The sequence below is a fragment of the Cynocephalus volans genome, chromosome 12 (assembly GCF_027409185.1).
Source record: "Cynocephalus volans isolate mCynVol1 chromosome 12, mCynVol1.pri, whole genome shotgun sequence".
Lineage (NCBI taxonomy): Eukaryota > Metazoa > Chordata > Mammalia > Dermoptera > Cynocephalidae > Cynocephalus > Cynocephalus volans.
The window spans coordinates 31,798,974-31,819,569 of NC_084471.1; the positions used below are offsets into that span (position 1 = coordinate 31,798,974).

Sequence of the window (20,596 nt, forward strand, 5' to 3'; positions counted from 1 at the left end):
TTATAGTTTCTATGTCTCTGTATATTTTATTTTAGTAGAAAGAATACTTTCAATAAAATGCCATTAAAGGAAGTGTAAATAGTTGTCAAGAAACAGAATATTTGAATCGAGGAAATAAAGTATTAAAAGAACAGAAAAATACCCACCAATTTCTTATCAGTTATCATCTTCAAGGGGAGTAGAATTAGGGCTGGAGGTAAAGAGGACTTTTGGATTTTACTCTGCACACTTCTAAATTAATTTGCATCTTTCACAACAGTAATGCATTCTTGTAATGCTATGTGTTATTAGAAAACAATAAACGAGGTTTTTTTAAACCTATGAAATGAACAAACATGTTAAAAGAGCAAGAACATCAAAGGAAAAAAAGGCATTGGAAACAATCTCTAAGATTCGAGAAACAAGATTAATTAAAAACAGCAATAATAGTTACTAAAACCATATGTGCTCTACGAAGCATGAATCCAGTTACACTATTGAACTTCAGAACAGGAGTGACCTCTTGTGGCATAGATGGGTACATTTTAAATTTGTGTCTGCCACAGAGGGTGATTGAGATTGCCTGATGAAATTTTGCTTTTTTTTTTTTTTTTTCCAGATTAAAATAGCGACAGTGATGCCTTTGGGGAACAGAGAGCTCTTCTCTCCACCCCCACAGCCGGAGGAGACCCAGGAAGAAGAGGAGGAGGAGGAGGAATCGACTCCCAGGCTGATCGATGGCTCTTCCCCACAGGAGCCTGAATTCACGGGAGTTTTGGGCCCGCACACCAATGAAGGTCAGGTACATCAAAGCTGAATTATAATTGAGTCCACTCACATCTTTCAAAATTGCCAAGCTCTAACCTCACAGGGAACCCGCATGACCCAAGGAGAAAGTTCCAGAATAGGCTAGGTTTGCAGCAGGAGTCACACATGTATTTTGTATTCAAATATAAAGCAGTTTTAATAATATAGCTTTGGCCTGAAGGAAATGATCAAACCACCAAAGATTTGGAATGGAAGTATTTGTCTGGCATCATTACTCAAAACCTTTGTGATGGAATGCATTTCTAAAACGAAAGGTATTTGATTAGCAAGATGAAATCTATGCCTCTGAGATCAGGCCACAGCAGTTCAAGGTGGCAAGGTGATCATGGACGATGGGGAAGACGAAGACGATGGTTATAGTGATACTAGTACTTCACACTGACGGAGCACATACTGTCTGTGAGCCACAATGCTCTGCACTTCACAGGATCTCTTGTGCCTATTACAACCCGGTGAAGGTGTCAGTATTACTCTTCCTCATCCCTGAGAAAACTCAAAGAGGATAGCAACTTGCCAGAGATCACAAAGCTATGAGTGGCCTGGATTTGAAGCCAGTGTGTTTGGATTCTTGTCTGTGTATTTATTGGAAAACAGGCTTCTTGTCCTCACTCAGTCCTAGGAAGCAGCGGAGGGAGAAGAGAGGAAAACATTCCATAATGTGGGACACCATCTCACGTTAGATCATCTCACGAAGATGACCTAAACCACAGCCTTTCAGTTAATATGAAGGAATTCCTGGTGCTAAGTGGGATTTTATGATTTGTCTATATTTGTTGTCAGAATTTGCCTGTGTCAACATTGGAGGTCCCAAGACGACCCTCACCAGAATACGTTCGTACGCACAGAGAACGGCATAGTGAGAGAGAGTAGAAAAATGAGAAGGGTTGCAGCTGCAAAGGATTAGTTAGCATTAAGCGTCTCTGCATTCCAAGTTCTGTAGATAACAAAACTAACTTTTAAATGGCCACTCTTCCCAAGCATATTTTTGTCTAGTACAGGGAGACAGACTTAAAAAAATTTTAGAGGCAGCAATAGTGTATTGCAGGTATTATGAGAAAAGTCTGTACAGAACACACTGGGAAGGAAAAAGGGAGAGAAGATTAATATACCATAAGGCAAGGGTGCAGGAGTCAAACCGAGAGCGTCTTGCAGAGACAGAACAGATGAACCATTCGCATCCACATCCTGGCTCTGCGACTTGCTGCAAGTACACTCTCAAGGCACTCAAAATTTTTGTGCCTTCATTTACTCATCTAAACAATGAGATAAGAAATAACAGAACTTACCTTAAAGAGTTGTTGTTGTTATTAAATGAATGAATGTAGTTCTCAGCCCATAGTAAGCATAATAAATGTTAATTATTATCAATATTTTATTATTGAAAGAAGAGTCTATCCATTTTTTTACTCTCAAATTTTTCAGTGTAAAATACAGTATTGTTAAATATAGGTACTATATAGTATAGTGGATCTTTTGAACTTATTCATCCTGCATAAATGAAACTTTATACCCATTGAACATTTATAGCCATTTCCCCTCCCCACTCAACCCCTGGTAACCACCAATCTACTCTATTCTCTTCTTCTATGAGTTTTTAACTGTTTACCAATAAATAATATAAAAAGTTACCTTTTATCAAATGCTTTCTATATGCCTGCCACTTAAAGTGTCTTTGTGTACATGCCCCATTTTATAAATAAGAAAACTTAAACTCCAACGTGCTACAAAATTTATCCAAAATCATAGAAGTAATAGCTAGTGGTCCTGGAATGAAAACACAGACCAGTAAATCCTAAGTCAGTGTCTTTAACAAACACATCATATTCTGTCCACGTAGGTAAATTTCTATGTAGTAGAACACTAAACAGAGCTAGGGAAATACACACTCAGTGAGAAGGAAATGTAAATGCCCAACAGAAAGCACCCAAAATGGGAAAATTAAATATCCCTAGAACATTACTTAATTTTAAGTAATTTCATATCCTTCGAAAATTGATTGACTTGGCATCAATACCTGTACTTGGGTTTTTCATCTGAGCCAGGAACAACAGAGAAGCATAATACCCAATCTTCTAAAAAGCTTTAGTAAAGTTATAGCTCAGTAATGTCAGTTTCAAAACAATATTTAAAAAAGTTAAATAGTTTAAAAATATGTACAACATAAAAATGAATATATCATATTTTTACTATTAACTCAAACTTATAAAAATAATATTTTAAAGCTATAAAATGTAGGCTTGAGTTATGAGTAGAAAAAGTAGAATTAAATTTTAACAGGTGTTAATATACATAAGTTACCCTAAGCAATTATTGCGAAATTACCAAGACCATGAATATAGAAGAATCAAATACCTTACTTTTTAGAATTTTTGAAAGTGGAAAATGTTAATTTATAATGGCTGGAAAAATTAACAAGTATGAGTATTAAATATTGTGCAGCTCCCTCTTAAAACACTTTGTTTGTTGGCTTTCTGTCTTAAAATGGTTTTCCTTCCTGAAGTTCTTATTGTAAATGATTTTCCTTTTTAATGCTAGCAATAAGAATTTAGTAGGTGCATTGTTAGATCTTGATCGCAATCACACTTGGACTCTTCAACTAGGATAACCAAATGTTCCAGTTTGTCTGGATGTAAGGAGTTCCTGAGACAAATGACTTTCAATGCTAAACCCAAGAAAGGCCCGGGTAAACCAAGATAAATTGATCACTGAGCAATTCCAGGACATTTCTTCCACCACTTTCCGCTTCTAGTCTCTGTCACAGATATTTCACTTTCTCCATTCATTCACATCTCACAACCTTTATTCATCTTCTCCCTGTACCCCTCAAGCTCTTCAGATAACCTAACCTCTTACTTCCCAGAGAAAATGCAACCTCCCAGTCAGCAGCTCCTTGATCTTTCTGTGTCCAGACACATACTCTACTTACATCTACATTCCTGCCACCCAAAATCCCTCTCCTTCTAATACCAGAGAGACAGGGTCGGCCTCCACACATGTGAGATGTGCATCCTTTCCGCTGTGCTTTCAGTTGTTTCCTACTGCCCTCTCAGGATCCCTTGTATAATCAACCTTTCTTCTGGATTCTTTCCTTCAAGTCCCTCATGTTTAAATCACCAGTCCTCATCATACAAACTAAAAACACATCTACTTATAATGATCACAATCCCTCCTTCCTCATTCTTCGCAAACATCCCAGGAGCACTATCTGTGTTTGCTGTAACATTCTCTTACCTCCAACTTCCTCCTTAATCTGGCTTTCAGCCCCATCACTCCACAGCTTTTGTAAAGTCTCTGATAATCACTGCAATAAATAATCAAGAACATTTTTCAGTCATCAGCAACCTTAGTCTGTTGATTATTTCCTTTCCCCTAAAATTCTCCCTGCACTTGGCCTCCACAATATTGCCTTATTCCATTTTTCCTCTTTTCCTGTGATCATTGTCTTTCTCTAGAAGCTCCCTGTTCTCTACAAGACCACTAAACAGATAATGAAGGAGGGTCAGTGGTGTGTGTGTGTGTGTGAGAGAGAGAGAGAGAGAGAGAGAGAGAGAGAGAGAGAGAAAGGGAGAGAGAGAGAGAGAGAGAGAGAATAGATCAATGTGTGGAGATACAAACCAGCCTCATAAGCATTTCTGGCTCTATTGTGTTCTCTGTCACCATTATCCTAGCCATCATGTTTTATCCAGACTACAGCTCATGTCCACTCTTCCCACTTGCTCTCCTTCAGTCTTCCACCACACCTTCAAGCAGAGTGATCTCTTAACATGAAAATTGGATTGCATCATATCCCCGTTTGTCCTTAGGATAAGGAATAAAGCCTGTAATATAGCCTAGAAAGGCCCTGCATGTTGTGTCCCGCACAGTCCAATGCTCTCTGAGTTTTGGCCACATGGGCCATTTTTGCATTCCTCCCAAGTGAAGGGACTTGGCTTAGGCAGCTTACTCTGCCTGGGATACTCTTCCCTTCCTACTTGCATAGTCAACTTCTCTCTCTCTGCAGCTCTCAACTTAATTATCCAATTATCGCCTCCTCAGAAACCCCTTCCATGACTTCCTGACGGGTCAAATCTCCTTATTTTATGCTCATATGATGCTTCGTGATAATTATTACAGTCATAATTTTATTTATTTGTGTGATTAACATTTATTTCACATAACAGATCATAAAATAGAATTGTGTTTCTTTGTACTCACTGCTGATTCACCAGCTAGCATGGTGTCATTTACATAAAAAGGATTCAATAATACCTATTCAGTGAATATTAATTATTACTACCTCTTTTTTCTTGAAATAGATTTTATTTCATTGGAGTGTTTAAAGCTCAAGCCAAAAACCTAACAAAAATATTATATATGGTATTTTAACTTAATAAAAAGTACAATCTTAAAATTTACATTTTGGAAATATAATTTCCAATAAATATAAAAGTAACAACCATGTTATATCCACTCAGTAATTTAAAATAAATTTTTTAAATGTTACAAGAAATATACTAATTGTTGGGACAGTTATAATTGATATATCTGATTTAATATCCCATTTGCAGAAAACTATATGAGAAAATATGAAAAACGCCAGGGTGGTCTCCGTGAGACTCTAATCTTGTTTACTAAACATTCCTAACCATATTATTTCTTAGAAATTGCTTTTGTCCCTTACATATAATTATCTTCCTCTACCTTTCAGACTTTCCAACCTGCCTTCTGTGTACTTGTATAAGTACCACTGTGTACTGTGATGACCATGAACTTGATGCTGTTCCTCCGCTGCCCAAGAACACTGCTTATTTCTATTCCCGCTTCAACAGAATTAAAAAGATCAGCAAAAATGACTTTGCAAGCCTAGGTAGGAGTGACAGTATTAATGCCCTCCTCTTTTTTACAGACTTCCCTAAAATTTTTATGGTGTAAAGTGTTGGTATTGACAATAAAACTTGAATGCCAAAATATTGTTCATAAATCAATTATCTTTTCTTATTTAAATACTTGAGGATTTGCTTTAATTAAGATAAGGAAAAAACAACAAATAATTAATGATCATTGTGAAACTATGTAATTGTTGATGTTTTCAAATGAACTATTTTCAACTATTTATAAATCACGAGTAATTATATTTTATATGATAAAAGTTATCATGTGATATTGGAATGAAAAATGGTCATGTATTTATGAGAATTTGGCTTTTCTGAATAAGCTTCCATTAAAGTATACCTGCTTCATGACTGATGAATTCAAGCCTAAATTCCAACTTTACAGTTGTTTCCAACTTAAAAGAATTTTGGCACTTCTCTTCATAAAGTGTTTTAATCATTTGAAGATTTCTGTTTAATGCCTGTATCTTTGACTGTTAGAAAATTCAACATTTTCCCATCACCGAGGAAAGCATTTTAAATAGTAAAATGCGGACAAAGTTTATAAAGAATGTGGAAAAAAGACCAGTTACTTTAAATATAAGGTGTCAATTTCTTTGCTAAAGATATAATTTCTTATAATGCATAAATATAAATAGTATTTGAAGGAAACAATTTTACAAAATAGGTAATTATTTTATTAACTATCTGTTTCTAATTCATATTTATGTTTGCTACATGTGGGAAAATTCATACTCATATTTTTATGTGAGTATAACATATTCAGGAATATTCAACTACTTCCTTCATTTTTGCTTCTAGATGGTTTAAAAAAGATTGATCTGACATCAAACTTAATATCTGAGATTGATGAAGATGCATTCCGAAAACTGCCTCAACTTCGAGAGCTCATCCTGCGTGATAACAAAATAAGGCAGCTCCCAGAATTGCCAACCACTTTGACGTTTATTGATATTAGCAACAATAGGCTTGGAAGGAAAGGGATAAAGCAAGAAGCCTTCAAAGTAAGTTTTAGGTTTGATATGAGACACTTTCATTGCCCTGTTCCATTTGCTGTCAATAACTAGCTTTTTATTTCTATAAGGATATTTAACTTAATGAGACTCTTAACTTCCAAAATAAACTTCACAACCATATCTATCATGCTTTTGACAAACACTGTGTTCCCGTACATTCTGAGGGTGGCCAAGCACCAAAAGCAGAAACCACAGCTGGGATAAGGAGTGGGTGGCTCCCTGCAGCATCACCTACAAGGAGCATCATGTACAATGCTACAGCCAGAGAACTGGTATTTACCGAAAAATCCACTCAGGAAGAGGACTTTATGTAGTTAAGAGGATAACTACTTGGTCATGGTGTGGTGGGTGTCTTGAGAACAGAAAATTTCCAAATGACCATGTAAGGAGCATGGATTCAGTTAACCTTAGGAATTTTGTTTTCTAGTAAAGAAATCACATTTGGGGCTGAGGGTTTGCTTGGACAAACAGCATAGAGTCTGAGAACAGTCACCAGCTGGCTTTCTTATGCACTCCTATTCCATTCAAGCTGCTCTTCTAAATACACATTGAACCAATAATTTTAAAATACTCTTTGGATGGACACCACATTATTTCCAGGGAGGTCACAGGGGGTAGTGAGGCCTTGTTATCATTAGGTGATGGTAAAAGACCTGTCTCTCTGCTAGACCCCCAGTGACACCACCATTGTTGGACAAGGTAGGTAGGGCATCCCATGATAGCTTGGTAAAGGTCGAAGTCTAGTCTCTCCACTCAGTCTCAGCTGGAATGAGTGGTTGTGAGTCACAGTTTATTCTGGGATGTTTGGCTAGAGCAGATCAGTAATTTTCTAAATGTTTTCCATCTTGCTAGGATGCCACTTTTCTGGTACTTGGGCTACTAGGCTTGTGCTGGGGAGAAATTTTCATTTCTCCATGCCTATAAAATAAAAGAAGTTCTTGCTATGTCTCACCAAAATACTCAAAATCCCACTGCAGAATGTCTTCTTTTTTTATTTTTTATTTTTGGCCACAAAACAAATCTTAATACATTTAAAAAGAGTAAGATCACAGAAAGTATGTTCTCTAACCACAATAACAGAAGGAAACTTAGAGTATTCACAAGTGTGTGGAAAACACTCTCCTAAATAAACAATGAGTAAAAAAGAAAACTCAGGGAATTTAGAGAGTACTTTAAGATAAAAATCAAAGTGCAACATATCAAAATTTATAGGTGCATGGCTCTCGCAGTGCTTAGAGGAAAATTTATATTTCTAAACACCTATATTAAAAACCTCAAGTCAATAATGGAAACTTCTACATTAAGAAAATAGAAAATGAAGAGCAAACTAAACCAAAAGCAAATGTAAGTAGGAAATAACAAAGATTACAACAGAAATATGTGAAATGGGGAATTGAAAAAAACAGTAGAGAAAATCAACAAAACCAAAATTTGATTCTTTAAAAAGATCAGCAAAATTTGCAAACCTTTACCTAGGCTGATCAAGAAACAAAGAGAAAAGACCAAAGTTACTAAAATCAGAAATAAAGTAGGGGCATTATTACAATTTTTGTTTGTATGGAAAATATACTCTTTTTTCCTCATTTCTGAAGGGTTCCTTTACTAGGCATAGTATTCTTGGCTGGCAGTTTTTCTGTTAGTATTTTGAATACATCACCCCATTCTCTTCCGGCCTGTAGAATTTCTGTTGAGAAGTCTGTTAGTCTGACAGGGGCTCCCTGATAGGTGACTTAATGCTTTTTTCTTGCTTCTTTTAAGATTCTCTCTTTGTCTTTGAGCTTTGCCAGTTTGACTATAATGTGTCTTGGAGAGGATCTTTATGGATTAAATCTGTTTGGGGATCTTTCAGCCTTCTGGACCTGCAGGTCTATCTCTCCTATACCTCGGGAGTTTTCCATTATTATTTCACTGAATAGATTTTCTATGTATTTTCCTTTCACCACCCCTTCTGCAACCCCCATGATTCCAATGTTTTTGTGTTTAAGGTTATCTGCTAGCTCTCTCAGATTTTCTTCATTTTTTAATATTCTTTTTTCCTTTATTATTATTATTATTATTTTTTTGTTCCACCTGGGTTATCTTGGAAAGACTCTCTTCAAGATTAGAAAGTCTTTTTTCTGCTTGTTCTAGCCTGCTGCTTAAGCTCTTGGTTATGTTTTTTATTTCATTGAGTGAATCTTTCACTTCCATGAGTTCTACTGCATTCTTTTTTAAGGTATTAATCTCTTTGTAAATTTCCTCTTTCATATCCTGGATTTTTTTCTTGTTTCATTATGTTGTCTAACTGAGTCTTCTTGTCTCTCAGTGAGTTTCCTTAAGATCGTTGCTCAGAATTCCTTTTCAGTCGTTTCAAGGGTTTCCTGCTCTACAGAGTCTGGTATTTGAGAATTATTGTATTCTTTTGGTGGTGTCATATTTTCTTAGGTTTTTGTATTTCTAGTAATCTCTACCTTGATGTCTAGTCATTTGGTAGAGCAGTTTCTTCTATTACTCTAGAATGGGCTTTGAGGAGACAGATATCCTCTTTTTTTTTGGTCTGCATTGGTGACACTACTTGTATCAATGCAGTCAAATATCTGGCAGGCCACCTGCACAGTGGCTGTGGCTGCTGCTGTGATGTCGAGCTGTTTTGTGGCAGCCATGGCTATGGTGGTGGCTGTCGTGGGCCACCCATATGGAGGCGGTGTTTTCAGTGTACTATCTTGCCTGCTTCTGGGTGGGGGGTGCTGCCCTCAGCTCCTGCCTAGGACCCCAGGCATGCTCTTGTGCCTGCTTCCAGGCAAAGGGGGGATGTGCTCAGCCTACAGAATGTCTTCAATGGGAAGTAGCTGCCTTGTTTAAATTGAGAAAGTTTGACTGAAGAAAGCAAGGTTCTTTCTAGAGATTGGGAAATGCTTTTCAATTTCATGAAAAAAATATTTACTCATATCAGCCAATTTTTTCAAAACTCATTTGAATTTTCTAGTAACAGAACACTAATCTGCCTCAACTTTACAAAACAAGACCTGGACAAGAATGTTTTATTTTACAAATAGTTGAATGAAGATGGAATAGAAAATGAAATTGTGGAACCAAGTCTCTGTATTTGGAATGTTTACAGGATATGTATAATCTCCATCATCTCTACCTCACTGATAACAACTTGGACCACATCCCTCTATCACTCCCAGAAAACCTACGGGCCCTTCACCTCCAGGTAAGCTTCTACCAGTAAGTTGTGCCAGAAAGATCCATGGGGGGGTGGGGGAGACAAACAGGAGGAAGTCAGGACAAAAACTTCTGTCTATTTATAGCACACTATAACAATTTTTCTCCTTTTTCTCTCCATCATTCATTCTCTCTTCATCTGAGTATAAGGTATTTATACATTCATGGCCCTATCCTGATAGATTTAAACTTAGTCTTTTTTGTTCTTTTCCAAATCAAAATGCATCTTTTTTGGTACACAGAGCTTCTTTTGAAAAACAATTGAAACGTTTACCTGATGAAGACATTTATAAGGATTAGAAGTAAAGAGAAAAGGGAGAAATAAAAATCTAATTTTGATGTCTAGTTTTTAGTAGGAAAAATGTCAATTTCAGCTTTTGATTTTAGGTTTTATGGATTGAATTTTCGATTCTAAGGTATTCTCATGTGCTGAGAGATGAAAAGACTCCATCTCTCTGAATAAAGAAAGTGCAGGTATTTTTGTTCATTTGTTTTGTTTTGTTTTTAACAAACATGTGAAAGTTTGGTTTTTTTAAAATACCATTAAGCTACATTTTATCTTTGACATAATGAATGAAAACACATTTTTAAAAACATTATGATCTAACAGTTTCTAAATGTATTTCATTTTCACCCTAGTGATTAAAATTTTGTTCAATTAAAACAAACAGTTTTGGTTGTTAAAACAAACAGTTTTGTTTGTTAAAACAAAGAAGAATAAATTACATCTCGTTTCAGATGTGAGTAACTTTTGGTCTACAGCTGTAATAAACTTTCTGTAATAATTGTATCTGTTCTATGTAATAAATATGTACAGAAGACATCCATTGAATGCTCAAAGAAACAACATAATGGCCCAATATTATAATTTTTTAGCAGAAGTAGTACCAACCAACATAAAAAGTGATTGTGCTATGTAACAGCAGGTCTCTGATTCTTGTGTTTTTCTCGGTGAATTCTGTCAATATTTATTTCTATTCCTTTTTCACCATTCCTATTAATATATATCTTTCCATATTTTTGGGTATCTTTTCATGTATATCTCTCTGAGTCTTAGATTCCTGTCTCTTTTCTGGGTTTTTCTGACTCTACTTACTTCCTTAATGTACGTGTCCCTTCTAGCCCTCATTCTGTTTCTGGATGTTTTTTTTTTTTTCTCTCTCTCTCCTTTTTTAGGGGTAAATTTTTATGCATATAAAGATTTCTTGCCTTGTTTATGACTGGAAGGAGGATTTTAAAGGGAATCCTCAAAGGCATACTGGAATGTGTTTTCCAATTATGAATTACATTTTATTACTATTGTCTAGGATGGTATTGACTCTACAAAGTGACCAGGTCTCTGATGTTATATTTAAACATGATGTGCTTGTATATACAATTTGAGGTGATTTTTTAAAGTAATTAATTTTACATTCCCATTCTAAGTTTTAAAAAGCATTAAATGCACCTTTTAAAATATTTCTCTCTCAAAACCACTTCACCAACACATAGTATATAGTTGTTTTTTTATTTACATCGCATCAATTTATATGTATATTTAATAACCATATAAAATATCCTTTTTTGATTCATTTGATAAATATTTGCCAGCATATAGTACATTAATTAAAGATGAAGGCTCTGGAGAAAGCATATTCCCTGGCCTGAAATTCCATTCCCAATACCAATACTATCTAACAAGTGAACCTCCCTGAATCTCAGTTTTCTCATGTTAATAAAGTGATAATCTACTGCATAGGATGGTTGGAAGGATTACGAGATAAAGTTTATAAAGTGGACAATACATTTACTGCTACATGATAAGTGCTTAAATGTGAGGCACAGTTATTATTAACAACATAAATCTATCACCTATCAAAGCAAATATTGGAGTCAATAAGCACTAAATCTATAGTATTCCTCATGGACATTTTGTAATGATAAAAGAGTCAATTCATAAGGAAGATATAATGAATGCAAATATATATTCATCTAACAACAGCACCCCAAGATGCATGAAGCAAAAACTGTGAAACATCATGGGAGAAATAGATAATAATAATAGTTAGATACTTTAATATTTCACTTTCAATAATGTATTAGTCCGTTTTTGTTGCTTATAACAAGGTATGCTGAACTGGGTGATATATAAAGAAAAACAAAATTTATTGCTTACAATTTCTGAGGCTGGGAAGTCCAAATTCCATCTGGTGGTGGCAACAGTGACCTAGGGGTCTCACATTGCAAGATGGTGGAAGCAGAGAGAGTAGAGCAGAGCAAGAGAGAGAGGGAGACAGTCTCTCCTCTTCTTTTAAAGCCCCCAGAACCACACCCCTGACCACCATTTTTAATCCATTAACTACAGCATGGTTAATCCAATCACCTCTTCAAGGCTCCACCTTTCAATTACCATAATAAGATTTTCCACCCTCTTAACAGTCACAGTGAGCGCTAAGCTTCTAATACATAAACTTTGGGGGACACAACTCAAGCTTCAATGAGTTTTGGGGGGACATAATTCAATCCACTATAAATAATGAATAGAACAAGTAGCTATAGTATTAACTAATAAACAGAAGTGTTAACACTGAAAACCAACTAAACCTATTAGTCATCTACTGAATATTCTACCCAACAATAGTAGAATACAGATTCTTCTCAAGTGCACAAGTAACATTTCCCAGGACAGATCATATAATAGGCTACAAAACAAGCCTTAGCAAATTGAAATGAATTAAAAACATACAATGTTTGTTGTCTGATTCCAGTGGAATTACATTGTTAATCAACAAAAAGGAAAATTTGAGAATTCACCAATATGTGGATATTAAACAACATTTTCCTTAATAACCAAAGGGACAAAATAGAAATCTCAAGGAAGTTAGAAAATATTCTGAGACAAATACAAACAAAAACAAAACATAGAAACAAAAACAAAACATACATATATACAGAGCTAAAGCAGTGCTTATAGGGAACTTTTTGGCTGTAAGTGCCTATACTAAAAAAAGAATATCTTAAATCTATAACCTGGCCTTTCACCTTAAGACACTACAAAAAGTAGAGGAGACTGACTCACTAACTCAAAGAAAGCAGAAGGGAGAGCAGAATATTGAATATACTAATTATCCTGATTTGAGCATTATATATTGCACACAGGTATGATATTCAACTATGTACCCCATAGATATGTACCATCATTTCAATAAAAAGAAAAAGAAAATAATTGTTCTCTTTTAACTAAAAACAAAGAAAAAGAAAAAGATTAGAGCAGAAATAAATGATATATAGAATAGAAAAATAAGAGAAAGTAAACAAAACTAAAAGTTGATTCTTGGAAGAGCAGTAGGTTGACACACTTTGAGCTAGAATGACTAAGAAAAAAGAAAAATCTCAAATTACTAAAATTAGGAATGAGAGAGAAGACATTGCTTCCAACCTTACAAAAATAGGAAAGATAATAAGAGAATCACATGAGCAATTGTGTGCCAACAAATTATGTAGATGGAGTGAAAAAATACCTAGAATGACACAAATTACTGAAATTGCCTGAAGAATAAGTAATCTGAGTAAACCTATAACTAGCAAGGATATGGACTTAGCAGTTTAAAATCATCCAACAAAGGAAAACCCAGAACAAACATTTAAGGAAGAATTAATACAAATCCTCTAAAAACTATTCCAAATAATTTTAAAAAGGAAGTAACATTTCTTAACCCATTCAATGAGGCCAATATTATCTCAGTAACAAAACTAGTCAAAGATATTACCAGAAAACTATAGACCAATGTACCTAATGAATATCAACTCAAACATCCTCCATAAAACATGTCAAATTAATCCATCAGTATATAGAAATGATTACACACCATGAACAAGTGGAATTTGTTGCAGGAATCAAGAATAGTTTAATATCCAAAAATCAACCAATATAATATAACATGTTAATAGAATAAAGAATAAAAGGCAAGTGATTATTTCAATAGATGCATAAAAAGTATTTGACAAAAGTCAACATCCTTTTATCTTAAAATCACCAAAAAATTAGGAATAGAAGAGAACTTCCTCAATTTGGGAAATAGCATTTACAAAAATCCCATAACTAACATCACGTTTAGTGGGGAAAGACTGAATACTTTCTTCCTAAAATTAGAAACAAGACCAGGATTGTTGGTCTCACCACATCTATTTTATCTTGCACCTGGCAGTTCTAGCCAGGACAATTATGCAAAATTAAATGAGTAAAATATAATATATAATTAAAGGGTATCCAAATTGGAAATGAAGTAGTGTTTGCTATTTTCATATGACATAATCTTATATGCGGAAAATCCTAAGGAATCCACTATAAAACAATTTGAACTAATGAGTTCAGCATTGGGGCAGGTTACAAGATCAATATATAAATATCAATTGTATACATATACATTAGCAATGAACAATCTGAAAATGAAATTAAGATAATCTTATAATAGGTACACAGTTAAAATTACCTAAAAATAAATTTAACAAAAGATGTACAAGCCTGCACACTTAAAGCTACAAAAAATTGTTGAAAGGCATTAAGAAGGTCCAAAGAAAGGAAACATACCCCCATATTCATGAGTCAGAAGACTTAATATTATTAAGATGGAAATTCTTCCCTAATTAATCTACAGATCTTGTACATAGAAAATCCTAAGGAATCCACTAAACTATTTGAAATGATAAATGCATTCAGCAGTGTGACAGGTTATAAAATCAATATAAAATATCAATTGTATTTCAATACTATAGCAGTGAACAAAACCACAATGGTAAAACTTCAAACCTACTTGGTTGGATAAAAAAAAAAACAAAAAAAACTGACAAGTACAGGTATTGGTTGATACAGAGAAAATTGCAATCCTCATACATTGTTGGTGGGAGTGTAAAATGGTGCAGCTGCTATGGAAACAGACTGAACAAAGAAGCAGTCATCACTCAGAGGGTTGGAGAGTCAGGTAGTTTATTATGCCGGTGGGCCCAGACAAGCTAATGCTTGGAAATCTGGACCCTGAGGTCAGGTCTTACAAAGCATTTATAGGCACATTTATGAGGCTAGCACAGCAGTAAGTTTCATTTCTCAGAATTCATGTGATCTACGCAGATAAGCAAGCTCAGTTACAGAAGCCAAAATACAAGTAGTGATTAGAGTCCAGACTAGTGTAACAAGCAAATATTGTTTCAAGACAAAATATTACTTCAAGGACAAAACAGGCTTATGAGAAAATTATTTTGGCATTTTCCCAACATTTCCCCCCTTAGATGCTCTCTCTAAACATTTGAGGGGGCATCACCTTATTCAACATCGCTTTTGGGGTCTAAGAGAGGCTTGAAGGGGGCGTAGTCTGTTAAGGCTAGCAGGCTACTTGCAGTTTTTCTCTCAACCACAGTTTCTATGGTGGCATGAATGCTATGCATCAACAAAGGGAGTAGGCAGGGTAAGATCAGGCAGATACCTAAAATGAATAGGACTGCTCCTATTGATGTTAGTACCCTCCAAACATATCAAACCAGTTACCAAAAATTCCCTTGAAATTTATTCCCAACCATTTTTGTATGGGAAGGTGAGCTAATTTCATTAATCCCAGAATAAAATTTAACAGTTTCGACAGGTAGATGGAGCAAAGAAAGGGTTAATTTAAAAGGCACATTGCCACCATGAAACACCCTGTTGACCAGAGATAAAGGAATGCTACTAATAGCTTTTCTATTCTATTCAAACCTTTTGGGGCAACTGCTGTCAGTCCTATGGCAAATAGCAAGGCAAGCAATATAACAAAAACTAACGGCAAGGGATGACATATGCTTATCATTTCATAAAAGTTTATCAGTGTACTTGCTAGTCCCATGGTGGCAGAATCCTCAGGCTTCAGCTGTGCATGTATTGGTTAGCTTCTGGCGTCACCAAAGCAGGACAATGATGGTTTGCAGAATGCCTCTGGAGCCAGTCCATGAGTGGGTCAGAGGGATCAGCCTTCACAGACCATGAGGTGGCATCATCTAGGGAGGCTGCCTGTGTCACCTGCATATGGTGGGTCCAGGGAGTCAGGCCTGCAACCTTAACAGCAGTAGGGGTGGTTAGTACAATTACGTGCAGCCCCATCCAGGTTGGCTTTAAAGGAACCTTTTTACAGTTTTTTACCCATACTGTGTCACCAGGTTGGAACTGATGTGCCCAACTTCCTAAAGGAACAGGAGCTCATTACAAAATTGTCTTAGCTATTTGCTTGAAGGTCCTGGTTAGTGACTGCAAGTACTGTGACATCTCTACCTCCCCCAGCTGGTGAGGGTCCCCCTGCAGTCTAACTATAAGTGGGGGTGGTCTTCCATCCATAATCTCAAAAAGGGAATATCCTCATGGTGCCATCACACACTGGACCTGTAGCAAAGCAGAGGAAAGCATATCTATCCAGGGTAGCACTGTCTCCTGGCAGAGCTTGGCTAATGTGGTCTTTAGGGTCTGGTTCATGTGCTCTGCTTTCCCTGAACTCTGTGGCCTATATGCGGTATGGAGCTTTTATCTTATCCCCAGCATTTTGGCCCATCCTTGAATGACCTCTGCAACAAATGCTGGCCCATTGTCTGACTCTATAGTCAGAGGGAGCCTGCATCTTGGGACCACTTCCCTTAAAAGAGCCTTTGTGACCTCTTGGGTTTGTTCAGACCATGTGGGTAATGCCTCAGTCCATCCAGTGTAGGTACATATCATCACCAGCAAGTACTTATAGCCTCTGCAGGACTTTAGTAAGGTCCTTGAAAGGCGATGTCCTGACTGGCTGGACTCTGGGGATCAGCTGGGGTCCTTGCTTGGCACTGTTTTGGATGCAGGTCAGGCATCATGAGCTGACATGGGCACAAAAAGAGGCCAGTTTTGGGATGAAGAAATAGTGACTCAGCATGGTTTCTAGAGCCATTTTTTCCCCAATGTGTCAGTTCATGATATTCCAGGACTAGTCAGTGGGCTATCCATTGAGGAACCATCAGTCTGTGGTCTGGGAGCTCCCACCATCCATCTGGGGAATAGCCACTTGGGTGGGCTCCCATACTGCTTCAAGGAGCTGGAGAATTTTCTCCTTATTTTTGATTGTCTTTCCTCCTGCCATCAACAGTCCCCTAGTTTTCTCAGAAAATCTCTTTCTATGAGGGGTACTGGAAAGCTGGGCAAATACAGGAATTCATGAGTCACCCTGTAACCTCCAAGGTGGCCAATTCAGGCCCTGCAGAATGGCTGGTCTTCTTGTGTCCCTGTAGTACAAACAATGGTAGCCTTTTGACCTGAGAATGGAGCCACTAGATGGGTGATTACAGAATGTTCTGCCCCAGTGTCCACCATGAAAGTCATAGGTTGGCCCCCTGCCACCATTTTGACCGTGGGCTCCTGGGGGCCCAGGAACAGGGAGCCCAGTCTCTCCTAATCTGAGTCTATCCCCACAAGGCCAATGAGGTTCTGGAACTCCTGGCTCGGTGGTTCAGGCTCATATTTTTTTCTTTCCAGAGTATGCCTTGTCTTGGGACATTGGCTGGGGTTTCTCCCCCCATTTTGGGCACTCAATTTTCCAGTGGCCAGACTCCCTACAGAAAGCATGCTGGTTGGGCTGTAGGGGTGCCCATCCTTCTTGGCGGTGGTTCTTCATCTTCTTTGGTGCAGAGTTCCAGTCTGGATTGAGTGCTGCTGCCGGGAGTGCTGCCTTCTGTCTCAGGTGTTTATCCACTTCCTTCTGGGATTCCCAGTCTCAACTGACGAATACCTTGTAGGCCACCTCTAGGAGCTGCATGGCATTCATCACAGCAAAACCTTCCAACTTTTGAAGCTTGCAATGAATGTCAACACAGGACTGGGCCACAAAGGCTGTGTTGACCATCCATTGATTTTCGGCTGTTTTGGTGTCAAATGGTGTGTAGATTCAGAAGGCCTCACTTAACCTGTCATAGAATTCTGCAGGTGGTTAGTTGAGGTTCTGGGTTACAATCGTTGTTTTGGGCATATTGGTGGGCTTCCTGGCCCCTGCTCTCAGCCCTTGGAGGAGGGCTTCTCTATATTGACGGAGTTGATTTCTTCCTTCTTCTTCATTGAAGTCCCAGCTTGGTGCATCTGGAGCAGCATCTCTTGCCCAGGCCTTGGGATCCATTGTGGCTGTGGGTGCCTGCTGTTGCAACCACTGCCTAGCTACAGTCAGGATGTGTCACCATTCCTCAGTATTGAAGAGAATGAGAAGTAACTGATGACAGTCTTCCCAGGTGGGCTGATGGGTGAGGAAAATCAACTCCAAGAGATCAATGACTGCCTGAGGTTTCTCCAAATATGACAGAGTATGGTTTTTCCAATTCAAAAGGTCTGTGGTTGTGAAGGGTTGGTAGTAGAAGAGGTGATGCCCTGGCTGCACATTGATATCTGGGTTGCCTTGCTACACACCTCAGGTCTCCCACAGGGGCATCTGAAGGGCTGATACCTTTTGGGCACAGTGGAGTCACCTCCCGACCAGTTCAAGACTCTCGGGACTCTCTGCTGGCAATGCTGATGGGGATGAAGGGACTAAAGCTGGGAGGCTGTCTGGGGCCAGGCATCCCTGAAGGGATGAGATATAGTGGAGGCAAAAGTTCTTCATCTGGGTCTCCTTGATATATGGGCCTTTTTATTTCTCTTTGATTGTGCTTTGACTTCTGCACTGTTTTTACAGCAAGGACCTTACTTTTTCCCTTATAAACACAGAACTGGACCCAGGATGGCAGAGTCATAGCTATAGTCAACCAGGTACCTATGTATAGAAATTGCTCGTGGTGCCCTGGTTCCCCATTAACTGATGAACAGATAAGCACAAATGTGGTGTATCTATACAATGAAATACTACTTACTGGGCAATAAAAAGAATGAAGTACTGATACATGCTACCACATTTATGAACTTTAAAAACATGACGCAAAGTTGAAGAACCCAGTCACAAAGAGTTGCACTGTATGACTACATTTATGTAGAATACTTGGAACAAGAAAGTAGATTATCACTTGACAGGGGCTGGCAGGCAGGGATGGGAGTGGTAGGGCAGGAATGAGGGTTACTGCTAATGTGCAAGGGGTTTCTTTTGGGGGTGTTGAAAATGTTCTAAAATTAGATTGTGGTGATAGTTACACAATTCTGTGAATATGCTAAAGATCACTGAAATGTACAATTTAAGTGAGTGGATTTTATGGCATGTGAAATATATTCAATAAAACTGTTTTTAAAATTTCAGTCCTGGGACCTGCTTATCTTCCTGATATTTGCTTCCTCCCTCCTCCACTTCAGTTCAGCCAAGTTGATGTGATTGTTGAATGTGCGGGGAGAAACATTCCATGCTAATTCCTCAGGGCTTTGAACTTGATGTTCTCTCTGCTAGGATGTCCTTCCCTTGGTTCTTTTCATGCCTATGTCTTCTGGTCAGTCCATTCTCAGCTCAACTGCTACCTCTTAAAATAACTTTTCAGAGTCACCATCCTTTCTTCATAGTATTCATCGTTTTTCAAAATAACTTTTTTTCTCTAAATTTGTTTTCTCATTTCTTTATCTTTTTATCCCTTACTAAAATAAACGCTTCTTATTTTGTTAATTGACTTATTCCCATTGATTAGAAACTGCTTGGCATATAATAATCGCATAATATGTAATTTTGATTGAGGGAAGGAACAAAAGAATAAAAATGGGGTTGAAGTAAAATGGATTATAATATCAATCGATACTAAGGACGTGTTGTTATCTTGTCCTATAATTTATTTTTATCTTTTTTAGAATAACAACATTCTGGAGATGCATGAAGACACCTTCTGCAATGTTAAAAATTTGACTTATATTCGTAAGGCACTGGAAGATATTCGATTGGATGGAAACCCTATCAATCTCAGCAAAACTCCTCAAGCATACATGTGTCTACCTCGTTTGCCTATTGGGAGTCTTGTCTAATTTCAGATAATGATTAGCATTGTGATGCCTACTACAACAAAACAACTCTTACTGCTGTCTTCAAAAACAAAACTCAGCATGATACTTGCACGCTGTGTTGTGAAAGATGATATAATTGCATAAAATACAACTAAAAGTGTTAAAATACAATGAAATGTAGTAATTTAAGAAAACACCAGATGAGTTAGGCATAAATCTACGAGATGTAAAGTAAGAGCAAAACTAAGTGATGGATAACATTTTACAGATATTCTTATAAATCACTTGCAAGTTTTAGGGGTTCATATCCTACATAATTTCAAATTAAGTATATAATAAATAAAAATAAAGTTAACACTTTAGGTATTTTGCCAAGATTTAGATGTGTTTAATCAAACTTTTCTATCTTTTTTTTTTCTAAAGCATATTTCTTCCTAATTCATTAATGAGCATGAAGAGCAGAATAAACATATTTAAAAATTAAAATGGCCTATGTGGAAATATTCTTATAATCACAATATGCAAATAACCATATCCAGTAATAATACACTTATCCTTCAGTTTTTGAATGATAATATTTTATCATCTTAAAGATATGTCAACTTATTTTAGACCTTCGCTAAACTGACTAGTCACTTGGTGTATTTCTGTGCTTGTGGGAAAAAAAAAAAAAAACCCCAGAAAATGGAAAATATATGATTACCTTTTGGGAAGTTAAGGAATACCTTCTAAGAAGAGTAGATCTTTCTAAAACGTATAATCACAATACAGGCACATGG

At 36.9% G+C, this 20,596-nt stretch overlaps 1 protein-coding gene across 1 annotated transcript in view; it reads left to right on the plus strand.

Annotated features, from left to right (window-relative positions):
• The window catches only part of EPYC (epiphycan), a 39,220-nt gene extending 19,382 nt beyond the window's left edge, over positions 1 to 19,838 (plus strand). The window contains exons 2-6 of the mRNA XM_063076393.1: positions 599 to 776; positions 5,495 to 5,653; positions 6,480 to 6,682; positions 9,795 to 9,890; positions 19,668 to 19,838. Coding sequence (XP_062932463.1) covers positions 599 to 776; positions 5,495 to 5,653; positions 6,480 to 6,682; positions 9,795 to 9,890; positions 19,668 to 19,838 — 807 coding nt within the window. The remainder of the gene's footprint in view (positions 1 to 598; positions 777 to 5,494; positions 5,654 to 6,479; positions 6,683 to 9,794; positions 9,891 to 19,667) is intronic.
• Positions 19,839 to 20,596: the final 758 nt, after the last annotated feature.